Source organism: Carcharodon carcharias, chromosome 15, assembly GCF_017639515.1.
Source record: "Carcharodon carcharias isolate sCarCar2 chromosome 15, sCarCar2.pri, whole genome shotgun sequence".
NCBI lineage: Eukaryota > Metazoa > Chordata > Chondrichthyes > Lamniformes > Lamnidae > Carcharodon > Carcharodon carcharias.
Window position 1 is genome coordinate 107930019 of NC_054481.1, and position 14998 is coordinate 107945016.

A 14998-nucleotide genomic window follows, 5' to 3' on the forward strand; every position below is an offset into this window, starting at 1 on the left:
TTAATTCATTTGGCCTATGAACCATTGTTTTCCTCAACAAAATGAGGCCTTAATTAGTTGACAAAAATTGTATTTTCCCAGCAAAGACAAATATAGATTCATACAGCACAGAAAGAGGCCATTCGGTCCAGTGTGCCTACACTAGCTCTTTGAAAAAGCCATTGAGTTAGTCCCATTTCCCTGCTCTGAAACATATCAAAGACCAGCTATCATTCAAGTTCCAGTTTATTATATAGTATTTCTTGCCATTTTATGAGCTTTGAGACATGAACCAACATGATATTTTTGGAACAAACTCCTGAAAAGACTACACAGAAAAGATTGAAGCAAAAATAGTTTTAATTAACATTTATCTTAAAATACTTAAAATCCTAAAATAAAATTTCTTAAAAACATCACAATTAAAATGCAAACTACAACTTGAGAACTAAAGACCAGAAGTTGAACTAAATTTCATTTGAAGACTAGATTAAAATAAGACTTAACATTTCAAATAAAGAGACTAGAAGGAAACTAAAATTATTTTGAAGGGAAAAACGCCCAGCCACCTGGAGTTCACATTAGTGTGGTTACTTCTGGTACATTTTCATACTTTAGTGCTGAGCAAATCACTGTGTGTGTGTAACTGGACGATACTGGAGTAATCCTTGTCATCAAGTGACTGGGGACCCTGAACGGGATTAAATTACTCAACATTATTCAATGCGCAGTGCATACTTCTTCGAGAAGCTTCTCATGATTAGCAACAAGCTTTCAACAAGTTTTTCTTACCTTTCGGTCCATCCTCAATAGATTCTCAAATTGGATACGCACCATGGGGACTGCACGCAGATTGTCAGATTCTTTTGTAACGTTAATTTAGTAACTCATTATTTCTGTAGCCACAGACAAAGAAAAAATGCTTTCTGCAACAATAGCACTATTTTCTTTCAGTTAGCCTACACTGACTTCCAAATGGAGGGTCCCTAGGAATGTAATATTTGTAAATGGACCCCTGTTGGGCATAAATTAATATTTTCAGGAAAATCAGGAAATCTTAATATTTGCAAATGATCACCAGCATTGTATTAATATTTGCACAGGGTGCAATGGAACCGGTTAATTTTGTGGCTGAGTTGGGATGGGGGCAGGAGGGGTGGTGTAATTCAAATCAGTTACTATTTATAAGGGGTTGAATGGAATTTGTTATTATCTGCAGAGTTCAGCAGCAGTGAGTTACTATTTGCAGGGCGTGCTTGGAATATTTGCAGTCAGTTCTTCAGAATCTAATATTCTGTGTAAAGTTTACATGACAGACACAGGTGACTTAATCCAATGCTCCACAAATCCCTCCACTTACCTTATTTTGCCCATCCCTATCAGTATATTTGCAGGGATTGTCACCAGAGTCTGGTAATATTTTCAGAGGTGGTTGGAGAATATCTATTCCTAATGGACAAGTTGTTAACACTACATCCATTGCAGGCACTAAGGGAAACTGGGACTAGAAGCAATAACAACATTTATTTACATAACTGAAACATAAAATATTGAGAGCACTCAACAGGTTAGGCGGCACCTGTGGCGATCTCTGCTGGGTGCAGCATTATCTGTTTTTAGTTCAGATTTCCAGCATCTGCAATATTCTAACATAATCTATCAATCTCAGTTTTGAAATTGTCAGTTGACCTCCAGCCTTTACAGCTTCTTGGGGGAGGGGGGAGGGGAAGGGTTACAGATTTCCACCATCCTGTGTGTGAAGATGTGCTTCCTGACATCACATTTGAATGGCTTGACTTCATTTTTAAGGTTATGCCTCTTTGTTGTGGACACCCCACCACAGGAAATAGTTGTTTTCTGCATACACTATTAAATCCTTTGGGCAGTAGGTACTCAATTATATCCATTTTATTGGAATTGATAATTAACCTAAATGAATATTAGCAACCAGTATAATTATGATCTCATGCCAACTCACTTTTATTTAAGTAAAATTAACAAAGCTGTGATACCCAAAAACATCAACCTAAACTTTAGTGTGTTACCTTAATGCACATTTTCTTTTGTTTTTGTGTATTAGCCAGGATAACCAGTGTGCAGGCAGAGAGCTGCAATGGAGATTGAGATCTGACACATAGCGATTGCTGCAAGGACAGGAAAAACTTGGAAAAATTACGCTGGGCACCAGTGACCAAACACAGTCTTCCTGTCACCCACTGAATGCCGATCCATGGTTTCAGGGCTCAAGATCCTAAACAGAAGAGATGGGGGATAGAGAAAAACTATTTCTAATAGCTGGGAGTGGAGGACTAGGGAATATAGTCAAAAAATTAGAACCAGACCTTTTAGGAGTGAAATTAGGGACAGAAGGCGATTTCAAGCTGGCGGACCAATTAAGTCCCACCCAGCGTGAAATATGAGCGGCAGCGCTGCCTGTGTGGTTGGAGAGAGGAGGGTGAATAGTTCGAGCGTGAACTTTGTGCATGCGTGTGAGTGCATGCTTGAGAATCTCCCTGAGGCACAGAGCTGCTTGAGGGAGACGAAGAGTTTAAAAAAAAATAAAGAAATGAAAAATGTTATAAAACCTTGTTATAAATGTTATAAAAAATGTTATAAGTCCCCTCATGTGACTGTCACATGAACAGGGACATGTTATTAATTAAGTTTTATCATTTTTATTTTATTCTTATTTGCTTTAGGAAACCTCATCCCACTCATAGATGAGGTTTCTTAAAAAGTGCAATGGCCACTTGGCCTTTTTGCCTGCCCGCCTACTGTAAGGTTGGACAGGCAGTGAAAAATGTCAGTTAATTGAGACTTTAATGGCCTTAACAGGCATGTTAATTTTCGGCAGGCGTGCTGTCGATTCACTCGCGCGCCCGCCGACCGAAATATCGTGCGACTGTGTGTTGATGTTAGGACGCTCGCCCAACGTCAACACATTTCATTTTACACCCGAGCAGGTTGGGCGTGCGCCAGCCCGCTGAGGTAAAAATCAGTGGGTGATAGGAAACACTTCCATACACAAAGGATGGCAGTTTGGGACCCTCTTCCAAAAATGGCAACTAATGCTAGATAAATTGTTCATCCTAAGTCTGAGATTGTAGATTTTTCTTAAACAAGGGACATGGAGCAAAGGTAGGTATACAGACTTAGGCCACAGATCAGCCATGATCTCACTGAATGGTGGAACAGGCTCGAGGGACTATTTGGCTTACTCCTGTTCCCATGTTCCTGACCACTGCACTGAGATAGGTAAGCAGTAAATTGTTACTTTGACTTCAAAACTCAGCTGGGATAGTCACAAAACCAGCATACATTCAGACCCTGAGTGACATAGTTTGTACACGTGTCTGGCAGTATCAGATTTCAGTTTTCTGCCAGACTATGGTGGTAACCTGCTGAACTGATTTTTTTTCCCTATTGAAATTTAAAACTTGCTGAATGGATCTCTTTTTTCGATCGTAACTTAACCTAAAATGGTTGGTTGCAAAGTAATATATCAGAGGGTCTAAGCAGCTGTTGAGGCTGACTAAGGCCATCGTAACTCGCCTGAACTTGTACAGAAAGCTCTTGAAAGCACAGTTTTGAATGAAGTCCAAGCGAGCGAGGAAATAGAACAAATGGGTGACATGATAAGGGACAAAACAAACAACTGAGATCACCAAAATGACCCGGATCATTGTCAAAGCCTTTTCCTTGTAGGCACTACTGTTAAGCTGAGTTATTTTCTTGGCTGCCAAAGGGTAAAATATTATGATGATTGTAAACGGGATGAAGAAACCAAACAAGAGTGCCAGAATGTTGTAGGCTGCCATTCTGTTGAACAAGGTATCGAGGTCAAAGTTCTCGAAGCAAGTTGTTGTGTTTTTGAAAGTGTTGTTGAGTGTACCGCCAAAGATTAAGGGAAGCATGATGGTCAGGGAGAGGATCCACACCAGAGCTGAGATTATCTTCGAGCAGTGCGTGTTTCTCATCCTGATGTATTTTCTTGGGTGGACCACTGCTAAATAACGGTCCATGCAAATGAGGCTGAGAAAAGCTAGGCTGACGTATATGTTAGCAAAATAGAGGGTCCCTGTAATCCGGCAGGTTATGTCCCCAAAGGACCAGTCATTCTTTCTTATGTGGTAGCAGATTCGAAAGGGCAAGGTGCAAATGTAAATGATGTCTACAACAGCCAGGTTTGTAATGTACACGTAGGATGGGGAGGCTTTCTTCATTTTCTTGGTCAATAAACACAAAGCTGAAACATTTCCAATCAAGCCCAGAATGAACACAATGCTGTAGACTACTGGAAATAAATAGAACTGGAAATTAGCCTCATAATTGCAGCTAACGTTTGAGGGAATGTTTTGTGAGCTGTTCATGTTTTCGTCTCCCTTCAGCTGACCTCTGACTCCGTTATATGATCAATGTAGTGGGTTTTAAGGAGATCTGGACACATAAAAAAATTAAATGTTACCAGAGGAATTGTTATCTACAAGGAACACGGTAAAAGCTGTTGTTCTTTTTAAGCAACCTTTTTCATCTAGAATTTATCACGTAGAAAACAACCAAGAAAAGCCTTCATCCTCACAAACAAAGACGATAACAGAAATATTGGGAAGGGTTTCAGGTAGAGTTGCCAACTGTGATTAAATGTATTGCTGGAGGTTTCATCACATGACTTGCCCCAATGCTCCAGCCATTTGTTGACCATCCATCCTTGTGATGCACTGTCTTCCTACTTCAACTGGAAAGCAAAAAGACTCATTGCCCATTTGGATGATGATCGTCACCCAAACAGCCCTTCATTCCCCCATTTTCAATATTTTTATACCTTGTAAAAAGAAATGTCTAAGGGAATGTTTTTTTAAAATAACTATTTTTTATGGGCCCCAGCTATGCCTGTCTCTTTATGGGGTATGTGGAACATTCCTTGTTACAGTCCTACTCCGGCCCCCTTCCACAACTCTTTCTCCGGTACATCGATGATTACTTCGGTGCCGCTTCATGCTCTCGTCAGGACTTGGAAAAATTTATTAATTTTGCTTCCAATCTCCACCCCTCCATCATTTTCACGTGGTCCATCTCTGACACTTCCCTTCCCTTCCTTGACCTCTCTGTCTCAATCTCTGGTGATAGACTGTCCACCAATATCCATTACAAACCCACCGACTCCCACAGCTATCTCGACTACAGCTCCTCACACCCCGCTTCCTGTAAGGACTCCATCCCATTCTCTCAGTTCCTTCGCCTCCGTCGCATGTGTTCCGATGATGCTACATTCAAAAACAGTTCCTCTGACATGTCCTCCTTCTTCCTTAACCGAGATTTTCCACCCACGGTCGTTGACAGGGCCCTCAACCGTGTCCGGCCCATCTCCCGCGCATCCGCCCTCACGCCTTCTCCTCCCTCCCAGAAACATGATAGGGTCCCCCTTGTCCTCACTTATCACCCCACCAGCCTCCGCATTCAAAGGATCATCCTCCGCCATTTCCGCCAACTCCAGCATGATGCCACCACCAAACACATCTTCCCTTCACCCCCCTTATCGGCATTCCGTAGGGATCGCTCCCTCCGGGACACCCTGGTCCACTCCATCACCCCCTACTCCTCAAACCCCTCCTATGGCACCACCCCATGCCCACGCAAAAGATGCAACACCTGCCCCTTCACTTCCTCTCTCCTCACCGTCCAAGGACCCAAATACTACTTTCAAGTGAAGCAGCATTTCACTTGCATTTCCCCCAACTTAGTCTACTGCATTCGTTGCTCCCAATGTGGTCTCCTCTACGTTGGAGAGACCAAACGTAAACTGGGCGACCGCTTTGCAGAACACCTGTGGTCTGTCCGCAAGAATGACCCAAACCTCCCTGTCGCTTGCCATTTCAACACTCCACCCTGCTCTCTTGCCCACATGTCTGTCCTTGGCTTGCTGCATTGTTCCAGTGAAGCCCAACGCAAACTGGAGGAACAACACCTCATCTTCCGACTAGGGACTTTACAGCCTTCCGGACTGAATATTGAATTCAACAACTTTAGGTCGTAAGCTCCCTCCCCCATCCCCACCCCCTTTCTGTTTCCCCCTTCCCTTTTTTTTCCAATAAATTATAAAGATTTTCCTTTTCCCACCTATTTCCATTATATTAAAAAAAAAACCCCACTAGAGCTATACCTTGAGTGCCCTACCATCCATTCTTAATTAGCACATTCGTTTAGATAATATCACCAACTTTAATTTTAACATCTATGTGTTCTATTGTACTATTGTCGTTGACATCTTTTGATGATCTGCTTCTATCACTGCTTGTTTGTCCCTACAACCACACCCCCACCCCCCCTCCACCTCTTTGTCTCTCTATCTCTCCGCCCCCCACACACACACCTTAAACCAGCTTATATTTCAACTCTTTCTTGGACTCGAATGCAAGTTCTGTCGAAGGGTCATGAGGACTCGAAACGTCAACTCTTTTCTTCTCCGCCGATGCTGCCAGACCTGCTGAGTTTTTCCAGGTAATTCTGTTTTTGTTTTATATTTTTTAATGTCCTGATGATTTTCTCCAGGGTTGCACACAGCAGTGTCCTGGAGATTGATTTTCAATTCTTGGAGACTTCAGACCAATCCTAGAGGGTTGGCAACCCAAGTATCAGGGAATAACACACATTTTACAGATTCAGGTAAGTACATAAGCTTTGGGAGAAAAGGTACAGGAATAGGAAGCAGTTGGATGTTTTATTCTGGAAGAAGAAAGGACACTTGCATTTATATAGTGACTTTCACAAACTCAGGACTTCCCACAGCACTGAAAAGTACTTTTTGAAGTGCAGTCACTGATAATAATGTAGGAAAGATCAGTCAATTTGCGCATGGCAAGTTCCTATAAAACATTCCCTGTCATAATGAGTATGATGTCAACTGAAGTAAATTGGCCAGGGCACTGGGGAGAACTCCCCTGCTCTTCTTCAAAATAGTGTCATGAGACTGTAATAATTATAGTTTTGATAAATGTAGGGCTGTAGCTTTAAGAATAATCCTGTGTTTAACATCACATGGTCTGTGTAAACCAATGAGTTAGCAGTGTGGGGAACCTCTAGGGGAGAGTTCTTCTTTAGTTATAGAGTTTGATGCATGCATGTAGTTGCTACTGCTGTCTTGTAAATAAAGTTCAACGTTTCCACCAAGAAAAGTTGCCTGGAAAATCAACTCTATAACAGAGGTCTTTTACGGTCAGCTGATCGGGGCCACATCTGATCTGATCAGAGAAGGGTGAACATTTAAGAGTTCATTCCCAAATCACACGGGAGCAGACACAAAAGGGCATGCTTATTTTGATAAAAACAAAAAACTGCGGATGCTGGAAATCCAAAACAAAAACGGAATTACCTGGAAAATCTCAGTAGGTCTGGCAGCATCGGCGGAGAAGAAAATAGTTGATGTTTCGAGTCCTCATGACCCTTCAACAGAACTGAGTGCATATTAGGAAAGGGGTGAAATATAAGCTGGTTTAATGGGGGATGGGCTGGGGGGAGAGAAGTGGGGGCTGGGGCGGTGTGGTTGTAGGGACAAGCAAGCAGTGATAGGTGCAGATAATCAAAAGATGTCACAGACAAAGGAACAAAGAAGTGTTGAAGGTGGTGATATTATTTAAACAAATGTGCTAATTAAGAATGGATGGTAGGGCACTCAAGGTACAGCTCTAGTGGGGGTGGGGTGGAAAGAGTAGCAGGGCATACAAGATTTAAAAATAATGGAAATAGGTGGGAAAAGAAAAATCTATATAAATTATTGGAAAAAACAAAAGGGGGAAGAAACGGAAACACTTCTTTGTTCCTTTGTCTGTGACATCTTTTGATTATCTGCTCCTATCACTGCTTGTTTGTCCCTACAACCACACCCCGCCCCGCGCTTCTGTCCCCCCACTGCCCCCCCCACCCTCACCTTAAACCAGCTTATATTTCACCCCTTTCCTAATATTCAATCAGTTCTGTTGAAGGGTCATGAGGACTCGAAACGTCAACTCTTTTCTTCTCCGCCGATGCTGCCAGACCTGCTGAGTTTTTCCATGCTTATTTTGATACTTTGTAAGTGTGGGAGTTGTCTCATATGATATCACAAGGTATACCCAATAGTCCAAAGAATCCACTGTTGCCAACGGAGATGGGGCATTTAAAAGTTACAAGTTTGGAATTCCTTGCTGCAGTTAATCACTGGGCTAAACTGCCTGTCCCAAGCCAGACCAATTTTTGCTTTTTTAAAGTTTTTCATACCTTCAGCTGGCTCCCTAACTCTGGAAGCAAGGTCTCATAGTCAGTTTGCTTTCCTCCCGACTTGAGGTGTGAGCTTGCATTGTGCTTCCATGGGTGCCTGACCGACATATATCCTAAACCCAGGGATCAGGGAGGCAATTAGTGGGCTTGCAGGAGTGTGGTCTCTGCCTTCCTAGGATCAGGGGAAATACAGCATCTGGATTTAGATGACAGAGGTTGATTCAATTATTGTTGTTAAGAAATGCAAATAGTATTTTAAGTTACACTTCTCGAAGTAAATCATCCAGAATTTTGCATTTAAGAGTATAATGAGGGGTGATTTCTGGCCTTCCAGCTCCAAGGTGCTGCTTAGGAAGTGGAAGCTAACATCCACATTGCTGCCGATGTAGTGAATCCTGTTGTTTAGCTGATGAATTTGCTTGTTAATGAGAATGAGTGAAAGGGTCTTGGGCTGACTCCCAGGTTTCTGCCTTCCCATGGATTAGCTGAGTCAAGGCAACAAACGCTGTGATAATGGAATGAGTCTGAATCACATATTAATTCCAATCCAGCACCACATCTTAGGCCTGCAATACTTGGAAGCAATCTGTACAGACGCACATTTGCTTACATTTTTACAGCATAATTTGTTGTAGCATACTTCACAGAACATAAACCAGTAACTTTAATGTACAAAACCTCTGGGTTTGTTCCAGCTAGATATTGTTAGGAGCCACTAACCAACTCACATTTGATCTCAGTTGAAATTTGTTGTTATCGCCTATATAAGATGATTAAATATCTGCAGCAAATAAAGAATAAGAAACTTCTCCACATGGAAAGTGGTTATTCATACAATTATTGTAGCTGTTATATTAAAAACCTTACTGTTTTTTAAATTGTGAAGTGTCAATGGATCTGTAAACACCAGGATTTAACCAACCTGACGTTGTAATATTGGGCAGAAAGACTATCAGATGCATTAAATAGTTTAATTTCATGTATTTCACTTGCTTCCTTTGAAGGTTTTTCTCAGCTTATAAGAACATGGACAATTTCACTTTCTGGGGATCTGCTTTATAGGTAGACCCATGGAATAATAGCAGAAAATGCAATATATTATACATCACTCACCAAGTATGGCTAACAGTTTTTCAGATATGATCCTTTCCGGCTTTACAATAACCTCAGTGGTTGAATTTGTTTTGAAAATCAGGATCCTGTGCAGCTAGCTGAAAGCAGGTCTCAAATACATTCATTCTGCTTTTCAGATAGCAACTTCACCCAACACGTTGCAACAGCGACAAATGGTTTACATCACGGCCAACCTCCCCTGCAAAATGGAAAGGATGTGAAGCAGATTGCTGCAAAAACTATGATGCACAGCACAAATCGTCATGCAATTCAGCACCCAAAGGATGTCTTCTAGCCCTTCAGTTCATTTCTGTGTAGCCCACACAGCAGATAAAAATAGCCCTTGGGCTACAACAAACTACTCCATTGATGTAGGCAATTTCCTGTGAAGTAAATATATTGTTTATTGTTAAATCTAAATCAATTTTCACAAACAATTCTAAGTAAATCTTATGTGCCTTATATTTTGGGAGCACTTAAATTGTTTTAAACTGTAACAGTGACAATCCCAATAGTTTCTCATAGATCCAAGCTCTATGACTTTGCAATATTGCTTTCACAAGAACAGGTAAGATAATGTTGTTTTATTTCTTTAGATTGTAGTTTAAGTATAATGACTGTCACAGAATCAATGGTGCTTTGTTTTTTCAGTCTGAATGATTGGACTGCCTGAGAATGAATGGGTAAACTCACACAAACTATTAGAAATTTCAGGAATGGATAAAGGATATCAGATTCATTAAAGCTGGCCCTATTTGATGCATCGATCCAATCATCAGCTTCTCGCTACCTCCCTCAATTTATTTTCCAAAGAAATTTAAATCAAATGCCTTTTAAACCTTAAATGCGGCCCCTTTCAGCATCTTCCCTGGTAACAAGTCTTTGAGCGATTTCCCTTTTGGTTCCTAATACGGATTTTTGTCTTGAGCTCCCGAATATTTGACATTTTTACCATAGTGAAGCATTTGTCTAGATCAACTAGATTTCATAATCTGAAAAACTGTAAGGTCAAGAGGTTACTCAGCATAATATAAAAGCAAAATACTACGGATGCTGGAAATCTGAAACAAAAACAAAAATTGCTGGAAAAACTCAGCAGATCTGACAGCATCTGCGGAGAGGAATACAGTTAACGTTTCACGTCCATATGACTCATCAGAACTGAGGAAATATAGAAATGAGGTGAAATATAAGCTGTTAGAGGGGAGTGGGACAGGTAGAGCTGGATAGAGGGCCAGTGATAGGTGGAGGCAAAGAAGAGATTGCCAAAGATGTCATAGACAAAAGGACAAAGGGGTCTTGATGGTGGTGATATTAGCTAAGGAATGTGCTAATGGTGACATTAAGGGTAGAAAGCAGGATGAGCAAGTGACAGATAGTCCTAGTGGGGGCCGGGTAGGGAGGGATCGAAATAGGCTGACACGATTGGTCTGCCAGGACAGTCCTGTTTGTGGATTTTGGGTAGGAGGTAGAAGTGGGCCATCCAAGGTTGGGAACTATGAGGTTGGAAGCTATGGAGGGAAGATCTCCAGAGGAGATGAGGTCAGTGACAGTCCTGGAAACAATGGCTTGATGCTCAGTGATGGGGTCATGGCCTGGGGGAGGTAGGAGGAAGTGTCTGCGAGTTGACGCTCAGCCACTTCAATGCGCCAGACAACAACAGCACCACCCTTGTCAGCAGGTTTGGTGACAAAGTCAGGGTTGGACCTGAAAGAACGGAGTGTGGCAAGTTCTGAAAGAGACAGGTTAGAGAGGGTAAGAGGGGCAGAGAAATTGAGACAACTCAAGGTTACTCAGCATAATGGTCAGCCCTCTTAATATGGGTAAGAAAAGTCTCCTGCCACACTTTGTAAGAATTCACAAAATCTGACCATTAACATGGAAATCCATTTGAGTCACTCCCCATTCTTTGCTTTCAACACAATCTTACAGCACCAGGTTCCTGCCAAAACCCAGGATCAGCCTTTACTAATACTCAGAACCCAGCTCCTGCGCTTGCTAATCCCCAAGACTCCTGCCAGGTTCTTTAAAATATTAAATCTGCTCAAACTGATGCAACTTTCTTACCATTTATTATTTATCTAATGTTTTTAAAAAGGTAAGACTTAAAAGCTGAGATCAAGGATTTTGTAAAATCAAGAAAATACACTGAAGGGTTTGGTTGAACATGAAGATCTAGGTGTTTAAATCAATAAATCCCTGACAGTGCTGAGTGTAGGCAAATAAAGCCACTCAGATCAAACTCAGGGGGCTCACAGATGAAACAGGATAAGGATTGCCATATAAATACTGTGGCTACAACAGCAGGTCAGAGACTGGGAACTCAGTGGCGAGTAAGTCACCTCCTAACTCCCCAAAGCCTGTCCACCATCTACAAGGCACATGTCAGGAGCGTGATGGAATGCCCTCTACTTGCCTGGATGAATGCAATAATGCTCAAAACCCTCAACACCATCCAGGATAAAGCATGCCACTAGATCAGCACCTAATCCATCACCTTAAAAATTCACTCTCTTAACCACCAATGCACAATGGTAGCAGTGTGTACCATCTACAAGATGCAATGCAGCAACTCGCCAAGTCTCCTTCGACAGCATCTTCCAAATCCGTGACCTCTACCACTATGAACAACAAGGGCAGTAGACACATGGGAACATCACCACCTGCAAGTTCCCCTCCAAGCCACACACCATCGTGACTTGGAAATGTATCGCCGTTCCTTCACTGTCGCTGGGTCAAAATCCTGGAACTTCCTTCCTAACAGCACTGTAGGTGTACCTACACCACATGGACTGCAGGGGTTCAAGAAGGCAGCTCACCATCACCTTCTCTAGGGCAATTAGGAATGGGCAATAAATGCTGGCCAAGCCAGTGACACCCACATCTCATGAACGAATACAAACTAGAAGAAAAAAAATTGGAGATCCGATTCAGCTCAACTTGGTACTAAATCTCTGCAGCTCGCTTTTCTCTTTTGATTCACTCATTTACTGGTAATAAGATACACACTGACAAAGGGATTACAATTTATTCAGCAGAAAGCTACATTTGAAGAGTTCTCATCGAGACACCATTTTATGATGTATTATTCATCTCTTTTTCTACCTGAACCACATGAAGCAGAGATGGGGGCCAGTGACTTGGATTTAAGTTTTCCATCTCACAGCAGCCATCATCCCACACTCAAACTCTGAATAACACCAGCTCAGATACACCCACCTCAAAGGATGTGGTAAGAATGCAGAGAGCGCACGGAGTGATTCATACAGCAAATTGAGCGGCAGCTAGCACAGGAACTTGTGTTTCTGAGGCCAACGATGCAGATACTGAACCCACCTTTTCTGGAATCAACCCTCACATGGATGGGATCCAGATAACTGGGTACTTGCTTTTAAGTTTCCTGAGCTTCAAAGCTTGCTGCAACTATTGGAGACTGCCCCAAGCAATTTTCAACAGGCACTGGTTGATGTGGCCCTGTCCATTGATCAGTCCAAAGTGGAATCGAAACACCGCTTCATCACAGAGTGTATGGTAACTTGAGAAATATCTACAACACGGACCCAGCTCTGTGACAGTGGCTCAAGAGTAACCACCATATTGAATACATAGGTGGCTGCCGTAGAAGCCTTTGACTCCATTAGTTAACAGGTTGTCCTCTTCTTCTTCAACAGGCTCTTTACAATTGCATAAAGGGGCTTCAGCAATCTCACAGAGGGACAGGTTAGCTCAGTTGGCTAGAGTGTGGTTCAGAATAACACCAAAAGTGTGGGTTTTATTCCCATTCCAGCGGAGCTAGACTTGGGACCTGCCTCCCTGCCCTGCCCCTGAGAGTGGAAGGCAATGGAAAACCAGGACCAACAAAAACTGCCAAGAATACAGCGCAGGAATGAGCCAAGGACCTGCCTTCGGGCGGAGCACATATGACACGAGAATTAACCAAGGCTGTAATGAGGTCAGGAGTGATCCTGGTGGAACCCAAACTGATTGTCAGTGAGCAGGTTATTTCTAAGCAAGGGCTGCTGGATAGCACTGTTGATGACCCCTTCCATCACTTTACTGATAATTGAGAGTAGACTGATGGGGCAGTAATTAGCCAGGTTGGTTTTGAACTGTTTTTTGCGTACAGGACATTCCTGGGCAATTTTCCACAAAGCCAGGTAGATGCCAGTGTTGTAGCTGTACTGGAACAGCTTGGTTAGGGGCGCAGCAAGTTCTGGAACACAATTCCTCAACACTATTGTTGGCATATTTTCAGGGCTCATAGCCTTTGCAGTATCCAGTGCCTTCAGCTGTTTCTTAATATCACGTGATGCTGGGAACCTCTGGAGGAGGAAGAGCTGGATCATCCACTCGGCACTTCTGGCTGAAGATTCTTGCTATTTGCTTCAGTCTTATTTTTTGCTCTGATGTACTGGGCTCCCCCATCATTGAGGATGGGGTATTTATGGAGCCTCCTCCTTCAGTGAGTTGTTTAATTGTCCACCACCATTCTTGACTGGATGTGGTAGGACTGCAGAGTTTAAATCTGACCTGTTGGTCGCGGGATTGCTTAGCTCTGTCTATCACTTGCTGCTTATGCTGTTTGGTACGCAAATAGTCCTGTGTTGTAGCTTCACCAGGTTAATGCCTCATTTTTAGACATGCCTAATGCTGCTCCTGGCATGCCCCCTGCACTCTTCATTGAATCAGGTTTGATCCCCTGGCTTGTTGTTAATGATAAAGTGGGGGATATGCCGGGCCATGAGGTTACAGATTGTGTTTGAGTACAATTCTGCTGCTGCTGATGGCCCACAGCGCCTCATGGTTGCCTTGTCTTGAGTTGCTAGATCTGGTTGAAATCTATCCCACTCAGCACAATGGTAGGGCCACACAACACGATGGAAGGTATCCTCAATGTGAAGACGGGACTTTGTCTCCACAAGGACTGTCTGGTGGTCACTCCTACTGATGCTGGTATGGACAGATGCATCTGTGGCAGGCAGATTGGTGAGGGTAAGGTCAAGTATGTTTTTCCCTCGTTGGTTCCCTCACCACCTGTCGCAGAGTCAGTCTAGCAACTATGTCCATTAAGACTCAGCCAGCTCGATCAGTAGTGGTGCTGCCAAGCCACACTTGGGTACATTTTGTACCCTTGCCACCTTCAGTGCTTCCTCCAAGTGGTGTTCAACATGGAGGAGCACAGATTCATCAGCTGAGAGCGGGGGGGCAGTATGTGGTAATAAGCCCATGTTTGACCCGATGCCATGAGACTTCATGGAGTCCGGAGTCAATGTTGAGGATTCTCAGAGCAACTTCCTCCTAACTATATACCACCGTGCTGCCACCTCTGCTGGGTCTGTCCTGCCAGTGGGACAGGACATACCCATGGTTGGCAATGGTGGAGTCTGGGACATTATCTGTATGATTCAGTGAGGATGACTATGTAAGCTGTTGCTTGACTAGTCTGTGAGACAGCTCTCCCAATTTTGGCATAAGCCCCCAGATATTAGTAAGGAGGACTTTGCAGAGTTGCCAGGGTTGAGTTTGCCATTTGGTTTCATTCCTCTTTGACTTTCTAGCAGTATGATAAAACTGAGTGGCTTGCTAGGCCATTTCAGAGGCCATTTAAGAGTCAACTCACTGTTGTGGGTCTAGAGTCACATGTAGACCAGAT

The 14998-nt window shown here is 42.9% G+C and overlaps 1 protein-coding gene across 1 annotated transcript; it reads right to left on the minus strand.

Annotated features, from left to right (window-relative positions):
• Positions 1 to 2859: 2859 nt before the first annotated feature.
• LOC121288523 (lysophosphatidic acid receptor 6) lies at positions 2860 to 9514 on the minus strand. Its single transcript, XM_041207090.1, has 2 exons — positions 9346 to 9514; positions 2860 to 4416 (listed from the first exon to the last, which is right to left on the minus strand). The coding sequence occupies exon 2, from the start codon at positions 4347 to 4349 to the stop codon at positions 3342 to 3344; it is 1008 nt and encodes a 335-aa protein (XP_041063024.1). The 5' UTR covers positions 4350 to 4416; positions 9346 to 9514; the 3' UTR covers positions 2860 to 3341.
• Between the last annotated feature and the right edge of the window lie 5484 nt (positions 9515 to 14998).

Bases quoted from the DNA above. Each gene is read 5' to 3' on its own strand.
- LOC121288523 (XM_041207090.1), bottom strand. From the start codon at position 4,349: ATGAACAGCTCACAAAACATTCCCTCAAACGTTAGCTGCAATTATGAG.